The sequence below is a fragment of the Phyllostomus discolor genome, chromosome 5 (genome assembly GCF_004126475.2).
Source record: "Phyllostomus discolor isolate MPI-MPIP mPhyDis1 chromosome 5, mPhyDis1.pri.v3, whole genome shotgun sequence".
NCBI lineage: Eukaryota > Metazoa > Chordata > Mammalia > Chiroptera > Phyllostomidae > Phyllostomus > Phyllostomus discolor.
Genome location: NC_040907.2, coordinates 144,352,126 through 144,367,159, shown reverse-complemented (window position 1 = coordinate 144,367,159; position 15,034 = coordinate 144,352,126). Strand labels below are relative to the sequence as shown.

The following is a 15,034-nucleotide window of genomic DNA, read 5'->3' as shown; positions in this document are numbered from 1 at the left end:
GGTAAATGAGTGGATGTGGGGGTGGGGAGGTGTGTGCCAGGCAGGGAAACAGTAAGCAGAACAGCCTGGTGGTAGGAGCATAGTTGGCCAGCCCAGATGGTGCGCTTCCAGTGGAGGAATCAGGGAAATGTAAGATACGAGGTCAGAGAGGCAATGTGTGTGTGGTAGCTTGTAGGCTATTGTAATATTTATCTTAAGTAGGAAACCACATTTTAGAAAAGATACTGAATGGTTTCAATAGAAAAATAAACCCAGAATTTTCTTCTTACCAAGAATGTAGGAAAATTTAATAGAGCTCCCATGTTTGAAACAATCTCCAGTGTCTGGATCACGTTTTTTCTTCCTTGTTCCTTTTTGTTTCCCTTCCTTTCTCTCAGCTGTATGCGGGACAAGAGAAGGTCTCTGCTTATTAAGGTTTAAATAGATAATGAGTAACAATCATTGGTAAAAATCAAAGGAAAAAACCCCTCCTAGTTGTCTACTTATATGTTTTAGAAATTCAAATTCAGAAAGACAAAAGCCATCTACAAAAATTTTAAACAAATATGCATTTTCAGTATTGAAGAGAAGCAAAGACCTGACTATTGAGTGGGTGTTGAACATTCTGAAATCACTAGCTGGAATTTTACTATCAATCTTTGTTTTGTCTTTTCACAGACTTTTGGATTGAGTGGGTTCTTGGGCAAACCAATAGCGTATTATCTTTTGAATTTCTTCTTATGAACATATAAATTCCAGCAATTAGAGAAAAGGGGAAATGAAAAGTAAAATGTGGTAGCTGATGTAAATCTGCTTGGGAAACTGAAACTTAAGTAACAGGTAGTAACTCTCTGAGTTTCAGAATAAACACTGTTTCAGTAACTCTTCCAGGAGATGGATGTCAGTCAGAGTTTCTCAGCCTTGGTACTACTGACGTGTGGGCTGGATAACTCTCTGTTGTGGCCAACAGTCCAGTGCATTGAAGATGTTTATGCAGTATCCTTGCGTATACCCACTAGATGTCAGTAGAACCCTGCAGTATGATCATCAAAAGTGTCTCCAGCTATTGCCAAAAGCAATTTCTTTTTGCCCTGAGGGGTAGAATTCTACTCTTCCTTCTTACAAGGCAAGTTGAAAATTACCCTTATGTATATGCCTAATTTTTTAAAAATTACTGGTTCACAGCACAGCCTGCAACAGACAGGAGGTAGACTTCAGTAAGAGAGGAAAAGTTGAATAGAGGTGATGTTGGAAACGGTACTGGAATTCAGGAAAAGGCCTGGATGAAAGAAAGGATAGACATCAAGGAAAATGTCAGAGAAGGCATACCCGCTTCTGCATGGGACTCCAGAGTGGAGGTGTCTGTATCACATTTGGTCTGTCTGGGGACAAGATACAGAGCTGTGGTCACACACCAAGGGGGGGGGGGGGTAATCCAAGCTGCAGTATATAGGCTAGAGGTCCTGAGTCCCAATGCAGTTTCACCTCCAGCAGCATCATGAGATTGGAGACATTGGTGGGCAGAGTGATGATTGCCAAGGAGCTGGAGCCTGCGATAGCATTGGATAGCAATTGTAGCAAAGACCTGGGCTGGAATAACTATTACAGTAGTGAATGGCAGGAGCTGTGGCAAGCCCTGATTCCTGAGCACTTAGAGAAATTCTTGTGTGGAGGGAACTCTAAATAAGGACAACTGAGGTGGTCAGTCATCTACATGGGAATGACAAGCGCCTAAAATTCAGCTATTTAAAGAGTCCTCTTGGTTATAATGCCTGGATCTCCTCATGTGTAAATCTGGCAATAGTATTTTCAATACCAAAGAGCATCTGTTTTTCTGGATTTGCTGCTTGTTGTTGCTCTCTGCAAGCATCCAGGCTATCCCACACTTTAATTCTACTGAGCTCTGGGAAGTATAGAGGTATATTGCAGAGTTGTGACGGATGGGAGAAAGAGATGGTATTAGGTGATAAAACACACTAAGTAACTGTGATCTCTGGAGATTGTCAAACACATATCACACGAATATATTACATAATCTAGAGACTCGTTTTGCATTAATGAGCTCTGCTTTCTGGGTACAAAGGATGCACAGCAATACCTAGGAAGAGTTGCCTAATAGTCAAGAGAATCAACCAATTCAACAATTATTTACTTTTAATATTTCTGACTCTGAGAGAGTTGATAGTGGTTAGACTTAGCGCCACACAGCCTCCTTTCCCAGCACAAGCATTTTAAGGTATTGTTTTGGTTAAATCTAATAGATGTCTTGTTTTAGTGATAAGAAAGTTGGGAAGGTTATTTCTATATAACTCTATACCTCCCCTCAGTAATATAGATTTTGCTCACTCCAGTTCCTATAAAATTTCAGTAGTAATTCAAAACCCAGCCCAGTATTCCTGAAAATTCCTTGGGGAGCTGTATTCTCATGGATTTAGGGGTCCCCAATAGGAAACAGCCTAAAAGCTGGTTAATATACAAAAGGATTATCCCCTAGAGCAGGGGTGTACGACCCATGGCCCATGGGCCACGTGCGGCCCAGGATGGCTATGAATACAGCCCAACACAAGATCATAAATTTACTTAAAATATTACTTCGTTTTATTACTAAGTTTTATACTAAGTTTTATTATTTAGGTAGGTACATTTTCTATATTAGTGATCACAAACTTGGGACCTGCTCAATGATTTTAAAAGATTATTGAAAAGGCCACTGAACAATTAGTTATTATGTGAGGATTTTCTTGCTTATATGTGGTGGTGGATATCATGAAAATTATGCATGGACCTTTTTTTTGCTCATCAGTTTTTGTTAGTGTTTGTGTACTTAATGTGTGGCCCAAGACAATTCTTCTTCCATTGTGTCCCGTAGACACCAAAAAGTTTGGACACCCCTGCCCTAGAGTCTCTGGAGGAAGTGTGGCTGTGTCGGCGCTAATTTTGTAACAGGATGCGTCTGGAAAACTTGGCCCGAGTTTTAATAATATTAAAACACGTGCCTGCTTGGAGCCAGGGAGATGGGCATGACTCTAACCCATGATGCAATGTAGCCAGAGGGGCTTCCTGTGCTTGTGAGAGCAGCTTGGAAGTGGCTGCTGCGACTAACAATGACTAACAATGACTAACAATGGCAGGTGAGAAAGAGAAGAGACCAGACCAGTGGTAGTGTGGGAGGAGTCAGAAATGGGGTTACAGGGTTACAGAGGAGGTTCCAGGCTGGGATTTAAACAAGCAGGCGGGCCACCATGAGGATGGGGACAATGCAAGCACAGATTACTGACAGGAACAGGGGGAGGTGAGCGGCAGACTTCTGGTTTTTTCTTCTGTGAGGTGGCACTTCGGACTGGCATGCGCTGAGACTGGCCTGACTGGGCAAAGGGGGGAGGGTAGGACTGTGTTTGTGGGTGTATCTTTGTTTCTAAGGGGAGTGAGATGTAATGGCAGAATTTGACCATTAGTCTAAACCTGTATAACTTTTAATTTAAAAATTCCTTTCCTTTTTCCAAACTCTGACATTGAGAATCACAGTTCCTAGTATGGTGGCGGGCATAAAGAACCTAGAGTAACAAAAGACCCCTCAGGGGAAGAGGGGTGTTTCTGTAACAATTTCAGTCCAAGGAAACCTATTTCACACTTCTGACATACAGAATTTTCAGATAATAAATCTGTGTGTTTTTACGCCACCGAGTTTGTGATGATTTGTTACAGCCACAATAGGAAATTAATATATCCTCCCCAAACCCATACAATGAAAAAACAATAATATTGTTTCCTTCTCAAAAAGATTTTTTAAATTTTATTTTAGAGAGAGAAAGGGAGGGAGAGAAACAGCAATGTGTGAGAGAAACATCTATCTGTGGCTCTTCATCTGCCCCCAACCAGGAAACTGGCCCTCAGCCCGGGCCCTGTGCCCTATGGTGTGTGGAATGGCACCCAGCCCACTGAGCCACACCCATTGGGGCAACATTGCTTTCTTATTTTTCCTTTTAAAAGTATTTTTTGTTGTACATTGACCTTTAACAAAATGTCACAATCAAAGGTGATCGCCACGAATGACTTCTCAGATCATTTAGCAACTGTTGCATATTTTTTGATATAGCTATATCAATATCAGCAAATGACTGAATACATAGAGCATCAAATAAACTGGTCCCAAACATTAGGAAGTGTTTGCAATGTTAACAATGAATCAAATTTCAAGCGTTTTCATGGAGATGGCTGACCTTTAATCTAAATTGTCCTTGTTTTACCATCTGTCTCTCACTAGATTGTAAACTGCATGAGGTTTCAGCAAAACGTCTGGTTTGTTCACCAAAGGAAAGCACGATTTTCCACCCCCCGAATATGGGACATTATTTTGACCTAAGGCAGTTGAAAGCAGATATAAGAAAAGCTCTCTCTGCCCATCACTCATCTACCTAAAAGGAGCACATAAGTCATGAAGGTGACCCACCTCTCCCACGAGGAAAGACAAAAGTCGATCACCTGAGACACCCCGGTCACTATGAAAGGAATCTGTATACCAAACCCTCTTAACTAGCATCTAGCTGTCTTCCGGTAGTTTCCCCCCAATATTTACCCTCCTACAATTTGCCAACTTAGAAACTCAAACTTCTTTTCCTTTGACTTAGCATTTCTTTGAAAATTTCTTGTTCTTTTGTTAAGATGCTATATAAGCCCAAGTTTAACCACATCGTTGAGTTACTCATCACTGGGTATTGCTGTGTGTATGTGAGATGCACATGTTAATACACTTTTGTTTTCCTCTTGTTTTTCTGCTTTTTGTTAAGTCTAACTATGGGGCTGCAGCCAGTGAACCTAAGACAGGTAGAGGAATAATAATTTTTCCTCCCCTATATCCCCATAGTATGTTTGGTATCTAGCACTGAAAACCATTCACAAAATGAATGAATCATTTTACTTTATGTATTTTATTTGCTACAAACATATGTAACAAATTGTTACTTCTACTATATAACATTCACAGAGAAATGGTTTAAGTCTCTCTTCCTCTCTCTCATACACAGAAGCATATATATCCTGTTTCACTATTTTCTGAATACAACTCATACTGGATCAGGTGTGAGTAATTGCTAAAAAAATGCATGTTTCTGGAGGCAGCACACAGAAGAGATGGTTAGTACATGTTAACCTAAAATCAGATGGAATGTGAACCGTTCATATTTCAGCGTCTAAGGAACACGTCCCACAGAGTTCTCACAGCCAGCAGCCAGCCTCAGGGCCCGCTCGTACCACTCCAGGGCTTCGTGCATTTCTCCTTTCAATTTGTAGACGAACCCGAGGATGCTCAAGCTTTCTATGTCTGCTCCATTTCTTCGAAGTTTCCTTAAAACCAATTTCTCCAAAGCACTGAGACTATTTTCTCTTGAAAATGTTGACTTTTCTATTTTTATTGCTTTTAAATAATAGATAATAGCATCAGCTTCAGATTTCCTGTGAAATTCATTAAATCGGCCATAGTGGAAATACATATCTTGCAGTTTTTCTTCTTCAATTGATTTCATGCTGAACACTGTTTTATAAGCATCTTCAGCTTTTCTGTAGTTTCCTGCTTCCAGGTACATATCTGCTAGGTGAACATAAGCAATTTCCATGGTTGGCTTTTGTTCCAGAGCAAATTCTAAATGAGATATAGCTAATTTTATTATTCTGTCAATACATTCTCTATCCCGCCCTCTAGGCTGCCTGTTGGTACCTTTCTTCATTTGAAAAACTTGTGATCTATAGCAAAGCCCTATCTGGTGATGCAGGAAGGCAGAGGAGGGTGTTGCCCGCAAAGCCATTTTTAAGAAGTGAAGAGCTTTATCTACAGAGCCTTTTCTTCGGTAAAACTTGGCTGCATATCGATAGACATAGGTTTGAGAAGACATGCTGGTCAGTGCTTCTTCGATGTACTTCTCTCCCTCAGCTTCTTGTCCAATGTCCTGAAGCTTCAAAGCAAGGAGTGCTTTCATATATGCATCCTCTGGATTTAGCTCGATGGCCCGTTTGAGGGTTTGCAGACAAAATGCCTCACCAGGATGTGGCACTTTGATGAAGCCATCCAGACGATAGACAGCAATTGCATACCCAGTGTTGAATTCTGGGTGTTCAGGGTCCACTTCCAGAGCCTTTTCAAAGCAGGCTTTAGCCCGTTCGTAGTTCTTTCCTCCACACTTCAGCAAGGCCCATCCTTCCTCACAGTCCATGTGTGGACTGTCCACTGTGTAGCAGGAGGGGCTGGCAAACTCCTTGCAAGTACTTTCCACCTTGTCCAAATACATCTGGGCTTCTTCCAGTCTGCCCATGTGGTAGTACAGCCAGGCGTAGTTGCCCCAGGTAACCAGTCTTCTCACATGTGCTTGGTCATCCTGTTCTGTCTGGATTAAGTCTTCAGCCTGTTTCAAGCTCTGCAGGGCTTCCGCATTCTGGCCTTTCAGGTGTTTCACATAGGCCAGGAGGTTGTATATTGGCACATTAAACTTTGTGTCTAGGAACTCAATTTCATCAAAGACTCTGTTTTCTAAATCAGCAATTTCAACATCTTCAATGAGAAACTTCCATGTAAAATGGCATCTCAGCTGCTCCAGCCTATCTTTGAGCTGATCTTCCTTGGAAGTCTTACTGTGAAAACACAAGGAAATTTTTTTGTGTTAATTGAGGCACCACAAATGGAAATAAGTCAGATAAATCACTTCACATTTATAGGTTAGCCTGGAAAAGGACACAGCAGCCTCATTTTTTCTTTTTCTTTTTTTTTAGAGTTCCTCTATAGTTAACTCTTGAGCAACACAGGTAGGAACTTGTAGGCTCACTCATATATATCTGGATTTGTTTCAGTATAGTCAGTCCTTCCTATCAGGGGTTTCACATTCAGGGATCCAACCAATTGTGGTTGAACACACCATCGTGTTTAATCTGTGGTTGGTTGAATCTGTGGATATGAAGGGCTGACTGTAGACTTTAAAGTTACAGTGAGTTTTCGACTGTGTGGGGGTTGGGGCTGGACTTCGCATCCCTATCTTCTGCCTTGCTCAAGGGTCAACTGTATTTCTAAGACCTGCATGGAGTTTAAATGCAATTTACTTGGCTCCATAGGCTGGCTCCAGCACTTTTTCTACAAGTAACCTCTTTGTGCCTCAATGTCCTATTTGTAAAATAGGGATAATAATAGTTCTTATGACACTGGGTTTGATGAGGAGTAATAAGCCACATGTGCAAAGCACTTAGAGCACATTACATGTTATATACTCATTTCCTGGCCCTGACCAGGTAGCTCCGATGATTAGAACATTGGCTGAATAACCAATGTTGCTGGTTCAATCTCTGATCAGGGCACATATAAGAAGCCACCAATGAATGCATAAATAAGTGGAACACCAAACTGATATCTCTCTCTCTCTCCCTCTCTCTCTCTCTCTCTCCAAATCAATAAATAAATGTTTTAAAACAGAGTTTTCTATTTTCCTACTAATTCAATTTCGACAGAATGCAGGTAGGAGTACACTACCTCAGGACCTTATTCTGCAGATTATGCAAGAAGATAAGACCACTAAAAAGAGATAATTTTGACTAAGTACTTTTTCCACTAATTACTGTGAAATCATAATTTCACAGAGAGCAAAAGGAACACAGAGTTTTAGTGCACCCTTCAGCAAGTTTCTTCCAATGATTACATCTTACACAATTATAGTGTAACATCAAAGTTAGGGAATTGAAATTGGTATAACATGTGCATAGTTCTATGTCATTTTATCACATGAATGAATCCTGGGGACCACCACCACCATCAAGATACAGAGCTCTCTGATCGTCACAGATGTCTCCCTTCTACTGTCCCTTTACAGTCACAGCTGTCTCCTCCTTCCCTGTTGAGAAATCCACAACCTCTGATAACCACTAATTTGTTCTTTATTTCTGTAATATTGTTATTTCAAGAGTGTCACATAGATGGAAACATACAGTACATGACATTGGAGATTGTCTTTTTTCCCTTATCATTGACACTTCAGTTGTTTCCAGTTTGAGCCTGTTACAAATAAATGTTCTATGAATACTTTCTATAGGCTTTTGTCTATACAAACAATCAAAATACATTTTTATTTTTCAGGGGAAAATGGCCAGGGGTGCAACAGCAAAGTCATGTGAAAAGTGTGTGCTCACATTTTCCAGAAATGGCTAAACTTGGTGGACTTAAACGGAGAGACTCACAGCAATATGGCCATAGTAGGGGACTTGAGCACCCCACTGACCACACTGGACACATCTTCCAGACAAAAAATCAGCAAGAAAACAGGGACCCTAACAACACACTAGATCTCATAGATTTAATTGATATTTACAGAACATGTTAATCCAAAGCAGCACAATGTACATTTTTTTTCAAGTGCACATGGAATGTTCTCACACAGAGACCACATGTTAGGACACAAAATAAGTCTTCATGAATTCAACAAGATTGAAATTATATCCAGCAGCTTGTCCGGTCATAATGGCATGAAACTAGAAATCAAGTATGGAAAAACAAATAAAAAACATTCAAACACATTGAGTTGAAATAACATCTTATTAAACAATGAATGGGTTACCAATTAGATCAAAGAAGAAAGAAAACATGCCTGGAAACAAAGGAAATGAACACACACATGACAACCCAAAATACACAGGACACAGTAAGAGTAGTCCTCAGAGGGAAGTTCATAGACCTGAAGAAGCAAGAAAAATATAATATAAACAGTCTAACCCAACACTTACAAAAACTGGAAAAAGAACAACAACAAAAGCCATGGGTAAGTAGGAAGGAAATAATAAAAATCAGAGGAAAAATAAATGACATAGAGACAAAAAACAAAAGAAAACATCAGTGAAAGCAAGAGCTGGTTCTTTAAAAATATAAACAAGATTGATGAACCTTTAGCCAGTCTCATCAAGAAACAAAGAGAGATGACCAGTACATCAAATCAGGAATGAAAGCAGCAATTTAAAAACTGACATCACAGAAATAGAAAGGATTGGACGATAACACTATAAACAATTATATGCCCACAAAATGCACAACGTGGGCAAAATGGACATATTCCTAGCAACATACAATCTTCCAAAAGTCAATCAGGAGAATCAGAAGACCTGAATAGACAGATGTTAAATAATGAAATTGAAGTAGGAGTCAAAAACTCCCAGCAAACAAAAGTCATGGGCCAAATGGCTTCACAGGTGAATTTTATCAAATGTTCAAAGAAGAATTAAAACCGCTCCTCAAAAGATTCCAAAAAAATTCAAGAGGAGGGAAGACGTCCAAGTTCTTTTTACAAGGCTGGCATTGTCCTAATTCTAAAATCAGATAAAGATACTACAAAGAAAGAAAATCATAGGCCAATATCCTTGATGAGCATAGATGTGAGAGAAAAATCAATTGATTGTCTCCCTTCTACGCTGTGACAGGGATGGAACCCACAGCCTTTTCATGTGTGGGACTGTACAACATGATCAAGTGGGATTTACCAGGGGGCTGCAAGTTTGCTTAAACATTCACAAATCGAAAAATGTGGTACATACATAAAAAAAATGTAGGATAAAAAATCACATGCCCCTATCAATACATGCAGAAAACGTATTCAATAAATTTCAGCACCCATTTTTGACAAAACTCTCAGCAAAGTGGGAATAGAAGTATCATACCTCAAAATAATAAAGGTCATGTATGAAAAACTTACAGTAAAAACATCCTTAATGGCCAAAAAATTAAAAGCATTTTCCCTAAGACAAAAAACAAGATAGACATGTCTCACAACAAAGAAAGGCTCACGACCAGATGGCTTCGCTAGTAAATTCCACCATACATTTTAAGTGTCAGGAGCTCAGCTGAGTTGGGAGGGAGAGACAGTTGACCTTCCAGGAGTCAGAGTAGACAGTTAAAGCACCCAGCCAAAATAAAAGTTTTATACCTTTAATTGTTACCGTGATGGTGTCAATGAGACTGCACAATGGAGAAAATGCCGAATCCCGTGTTCCATCTCCCTACCCCAGCCCCCAGCATGGTACACAGGCTGAAGTTCAGGTAGATCAGCACAGATGTGGCTGAGAGGCCTGAACAAAACTTTCTGGCAGTTAATGGACCCTGAAGTCTGAGGAAGGGTGGGGTTAAGTGCTAGGAGTGGAAAAGTACTGGGTACTGAGCATAGTGACATAAAGCATCTTGAAGTTTTGCCCCTCTGCTCCCCTCTATGGAAGTCTCAGCAGAAGTGCCTGAAGAGTAGCTCTGATCAAGGCCTCAAACAAAGAAGCCAAGGAGTGAGGGTGCCTGTCCTAGGATGCAGAAAAGTGAGAGGCATGTCAAGCCAGAGAGGCCCTGCGTCACTGACTAACCTCCCTTCAGACACAGCAGTCCATTGGCTGTGCACCAAGTCTGCTGTGGGAAAGGCAGCCTTCCCCTGTGACACCAGTCAGGAGAACCCTTGTAATTTCCTATGGCCGGGCCTAAAATAATTCACATGGGGACTTTCAACCAGGACTTGGACTCTTCATTAAAAAAATAACACCAAAACTCTCCAAAAAATTAAATAGAGAGAATGCTATGCTTTCACACTCACAAATTCTAGGAGGCCAGCAGTACTCTGATACCAAGGCCAAATGAAGATAATAAGAAACAAATTAAACTACGACCAATTTCTTGTACAAATGTTCATGCAAAACCCTCAACAAAATACTGGCACACTGAATTTAACAGCTTAAGAAAAGGATTTTACACCCTGACCAGGTAGGATTTATTCCTGGAATGGAGGAATGGCTTCAATGTATGAAAATCAGTCAGTTTAATGTGCCACATTAACAGAATGAATGGAAAAAAATCAACATCAGCACCTCAGTTAATGTAGAAAAAGCATTTGAGAAAAATTCAGTACCCTTTCATAATGCAAGCACTCAAAAGACTATAATAGTGTGGCAGGATGGCCCAGACCGCCGCCATCTTAGGTAGACGGCCCTCTTAAGCCGAGCAGCAATTGTTTTGTCAGTGCGCTAACTTCCGCATTCTGCTTCTGTAACCCGCTTCCCGCCAGAAACTGCGCTCCTCCCCTCTCCAGCTTCCGCCTTTACAGCAAGTATATAAGCAAGCCCCAGGCTGGGCTGGGGCCCAGAATTTGGAGACCGCCTCCCCTGGGTCTGCACACGTGAATGAATCTCCACTTCGTAAACCCGAAGCTGTCTGAGTCGCTTTTCTGTAACAATAGAAGGAAACTACCACAACATAACAAATGCCATCTATTGCAAGTCCACGGCTAGCATCACACTCAGTGGTGAGGGGTTGAAAGCTTCTCCTGTAAGATGAGGAACAAGGTAAGGATGTTTGTTTGTGTTGCTTTTATTCAACACAGCCCTGGAAGTCGTAATCAGAGCAATCAGTCAAGAAAAAATATACGCATCTACATTGGAATGGAAGAAGTAAGTACATATCTGTTCAAAAACAGTGTGATTTTGTACATGGACAATCCTAAATATTACACACAAAAACTGTTAGAACTGATAAAAACTTTTAGCAAAATAGTAGTATACAAAATGACCCAAAATCACTTTTGTTTCTATACACTAGCAAGAACTATCTAGAAAGGAAAACAGTTCTATTTACAACAGCATCAGAAAGAATAAAATATTAAGAAATAAACGTTTGTAAGGAGGCAAAGACATACACTGAACACTACAACACCTTACTGAAGAAAATGAAGAGACACAAATAAAAGGAAAGGCATCCTGTGTATAAGGATGGGAAGACTTAAATTGTTAAGATGTAAATACCACGCAAAGAATCTACACATTCAATGCAATTCCCATCAAAGTTCGAATGATTTCTTTTTTGCAGAAATAGAAAAATCCATTTTAAAATTAATCTGGAATCTACTCTGGCTGCTGTGGTTCAATGGATTGAATGCCAGCCTGAAAACTAAAGGGCCACTGGTTCAATTCCCAGTCCAGGGACATGCCTGGGTTGCAGGCCAGGTCCCCATGTGGGGTGAGTGAGAAGCAACTGAAAATTGCTGTTTCTCTTCCACTCTTTCTCCCTCCCTTCCCCTGTCTCTAAAAATAAATAAATAAATAAAATCTTGAAAAAAAAATAAAATTCACATGGAATCTCAAGGAATCTCAAATAGGCCTAGCAATCTTGAAAAAGCAAAACAAAACACACAGTTGGAGGTCTAACACTTTCTTGATTTCAAAACTTACTACAAGCTATAGTAATCAAAAGAGTGTGGAACTGGCATATATAGAAGTGGAATGGAAGAGAGAAACCAGAAATACACCTTCACATATGGTTGTATTAGCAGCGAGTGCTACCATAACAAAGTACCATAGACAAGGTGGTCTAATCAAAAGAAATGTCCATTTTCATAGTTCTAGAGACTGGAAGTCCTAGATCAAAGTGCCCACTTTGGTTCTGGGTGAGAACTCTCTTTCTGGCCTCTGCACATGGCCTTTCCTCCATGGTGCATGGTGTGGGAAAGTGACTGCTCTTCCTCTTCTTACAGGGACACCAACCCTGTAGGAATAAGGATCTACCCTTATGACCTCACTTAGTCTTTTTTACAGGCCCTGTTTTCAAATATAGTTACATTGGGATTAGGGCTTCAAAGTAGGGATCGAGGGGATACAATTTAGTCCATAAGAACAGTCAAATGATTTTTGACACATGTGCCAAGACCACTTAATGGAGAGAAAAGAAGTGTTTCAACAAATGTGTTGGGTAAACCGGATCTTCACGTGCAGAAGGATGAAGTTGGACCCTTACTTCACAGCAAAAGGAACAACAAAAGGCACTCAGAAGCAATCAAAGACCTAAATGTAAGGTCTAAAACTGAAAATATTAGAAGAAAGCACAGGGGTAAAGCTCCAGGCCATTGTTTTTGGCAATGATGTCTTGCATATTATACCAAAAGCACAGGCAACAAAAGTAGAAATAGGTAAGTCATACATCCTCAAAACTGAAAACTTTTATGCATCAAAGGACACTATTTATGGAGAGAAAAAACTCACAGAATGGGAATATTTATTTGCAAATCATGTGTCTGGTAAGGGATTGATATCCAGACTATATAAGCAGCATTTACAAATCAAGAACAACAGCAACCAAAAAGAAACACCTGATTTAAGAAAATGGGCAAAGGATGAGAGTGGACAATTTCTCCAAAGAAGATGTACAAATGGCCAAGAAGCACATGAAAAGATGTTTGACATCACCAATCATTAGTGAAATAAAACTCAAAACCACCATACAACACCACTTCACACTCATTAGGATGGCTATTGTTAAAATAAGAAAAGTAGAAAATAAAGTCTTGCTGAGGGTATGGAGACATTAGAACCCTTGTGCGTGGTGGGAATGTGAAATGGGGCAGTTGCTGTGGAAAACGGTGGTGACTCCTCAGGAAATTGAGCATGCAATTACCATGGGATTCAGTCATTCCAGTCCTGGAAATACACCCAAAATAAGTGACAATAGAAACTCAAACAGGTATCTGTATACTTGTATTCCTAACAGCATTACTCACAATAGACAAAAGGTGGAAGCAACGCAAGTGTCCTTCAGTGGATGAATGGACAAACAAAATGCGGTGTATACATACAAGGCAATAGTATTCAACCTTCAAAGGCCTTTCACTGGGCATTTTCTGAAACTTCTGCCTCTTCAAAATTTTACCTATTTGAGCACTGAGGGGAAATTTGCAGCTCAATACTGATTGATTAATGTCTTTCCTTTTTAATCTGCTGATATCAGGAATTACTGGAATGTAGATTCAGTGTGGACAGTATAGAAATTCCCACATTAGGTCCTTTAGCTAAGGAGCATAGGGATGTTCTCCTCTGCAGAACTCCAGCCAAGCTCCCGGGACAGGAGGCAATCAGGGACCCTGCAGACCACCTGGCTGCTGATCTTAAATGCAGTCTCACTGGAGTGGCCTCCCATAGCAGCTCAGCCATGCAGAGAGGGAGACAGGAAGCCTACAGAAGTCTTGCTTTCTAGGCAGTGAGCTTTCCCACCACATCCCCACAAGGTTTCCCCCACACATCTGACGACCTCCCCACTGTGGGTCCCTTGGCTGTGTAGTCCTGCAGCTCCTCCATGGCGAGGAGCCTCTAAAAGCAGTGTCTCTATCCCGACCAACTGGGCCTTGCCTCCTCATGTCAGACAGAGGTGAGTTTGGTGGAAAGTAACATCAGAGATTGGAATCATCTTCTCCTGCAAAATTCCTTTGCCCTTTCCCTCCTCTTCTTAGGCTTTAACATGAGGTAAGCCTCCTCAGGGCAATGCTAACAAAAATGAAAATGCCTGAACTAATAAAACAGTTTATGTGTGTGTATGAATGTGCACACTCAGTGCACACACAAATGCCCAAACAGAAGAGTGAGGAAGCTTGACATCATGGAAACTAAGTCTGTTCAGACAGGAACGATGAACACTTTGTTCAAGAAGTTAGAAAGACAGAGAAGCAAGCAACCCTTACCTCATTGTTGCTGTGGATCAGGCAGCAGTTGCACTGTGCTTGCTTTGCTGTATGGGCTGCTCTGAGATCTGTCAGCCAGCCTTGTAAATTTCTCAGATAACCTTAAGCCCAGGACAGGGATATATAAAGGAGGGAAACAGAAACTAATTAGGAAAACTTTGGGCGGGTCCTTGCAAGAACAACTTAGAAACCAAGGGGGAAAACAAAACTGAAAAATGGAACTGACCACAGTCGGGGTTCCTGCCCCCTGCAGGGACAAACTGAAACAACGATTGTTTTCTTTTGAGGAGAAGATGAGGAACAGTTTTTGTGATACCTGAATTCCTCTCTCAGCTTCTGTACCAAGCAGAATTAGAGAAGTCTAGGAGCTAGAAGTTGTCAGCTATGCCCTGTCTGCTGACCCTGGAGCCAGGGACCCCTTGACAATTGGCTGTGCGAACTTGCCAAGGTCATGCTCAGATTTGTGCCTGTGTGCTCACCTGGAAACAGAATTTGCTCATTTTATAGTATACAATTCTGCCAGTCTCTAAACTGGGGCCTTAACCCAGCTTCCCTCCTATTTTCTG

At 40.8% G+C, this 15,034-nt stretch overlaps 1 protein-coding gene across 1 annotated transcript; it reads right to left on the bottom strand.

Moving 5' to 3' along the window:
* Window positions 1–4,608: 4,608 nt before the first annotated feature.
* LOC114497067 (interferon-induced protein with tetratricopeptide repeats 1-like) lies at window positions 4,609–14,605 on the bottom strand. Its single transcript, XM_028512707.2, has 2 exons — window positions 14,469–14,605; window positions 4,609–6,600 (listed from the first exon to the last, which is right to left on the bottom strand). Exons 1-2 carry the CDS (start codon window positions 14,471–14,473, stop codon window positions 5,169–5,171), a joined length of 1,437 nt encoding a protein of 478 aa, XP_028368508.1. The 5' UTR covers window positions 14,474–14,605; the 3' UTR covers window positions 4,609–5,168.
* Window positions 14,606–15,034: the final 429 nt, after the last annotated feature.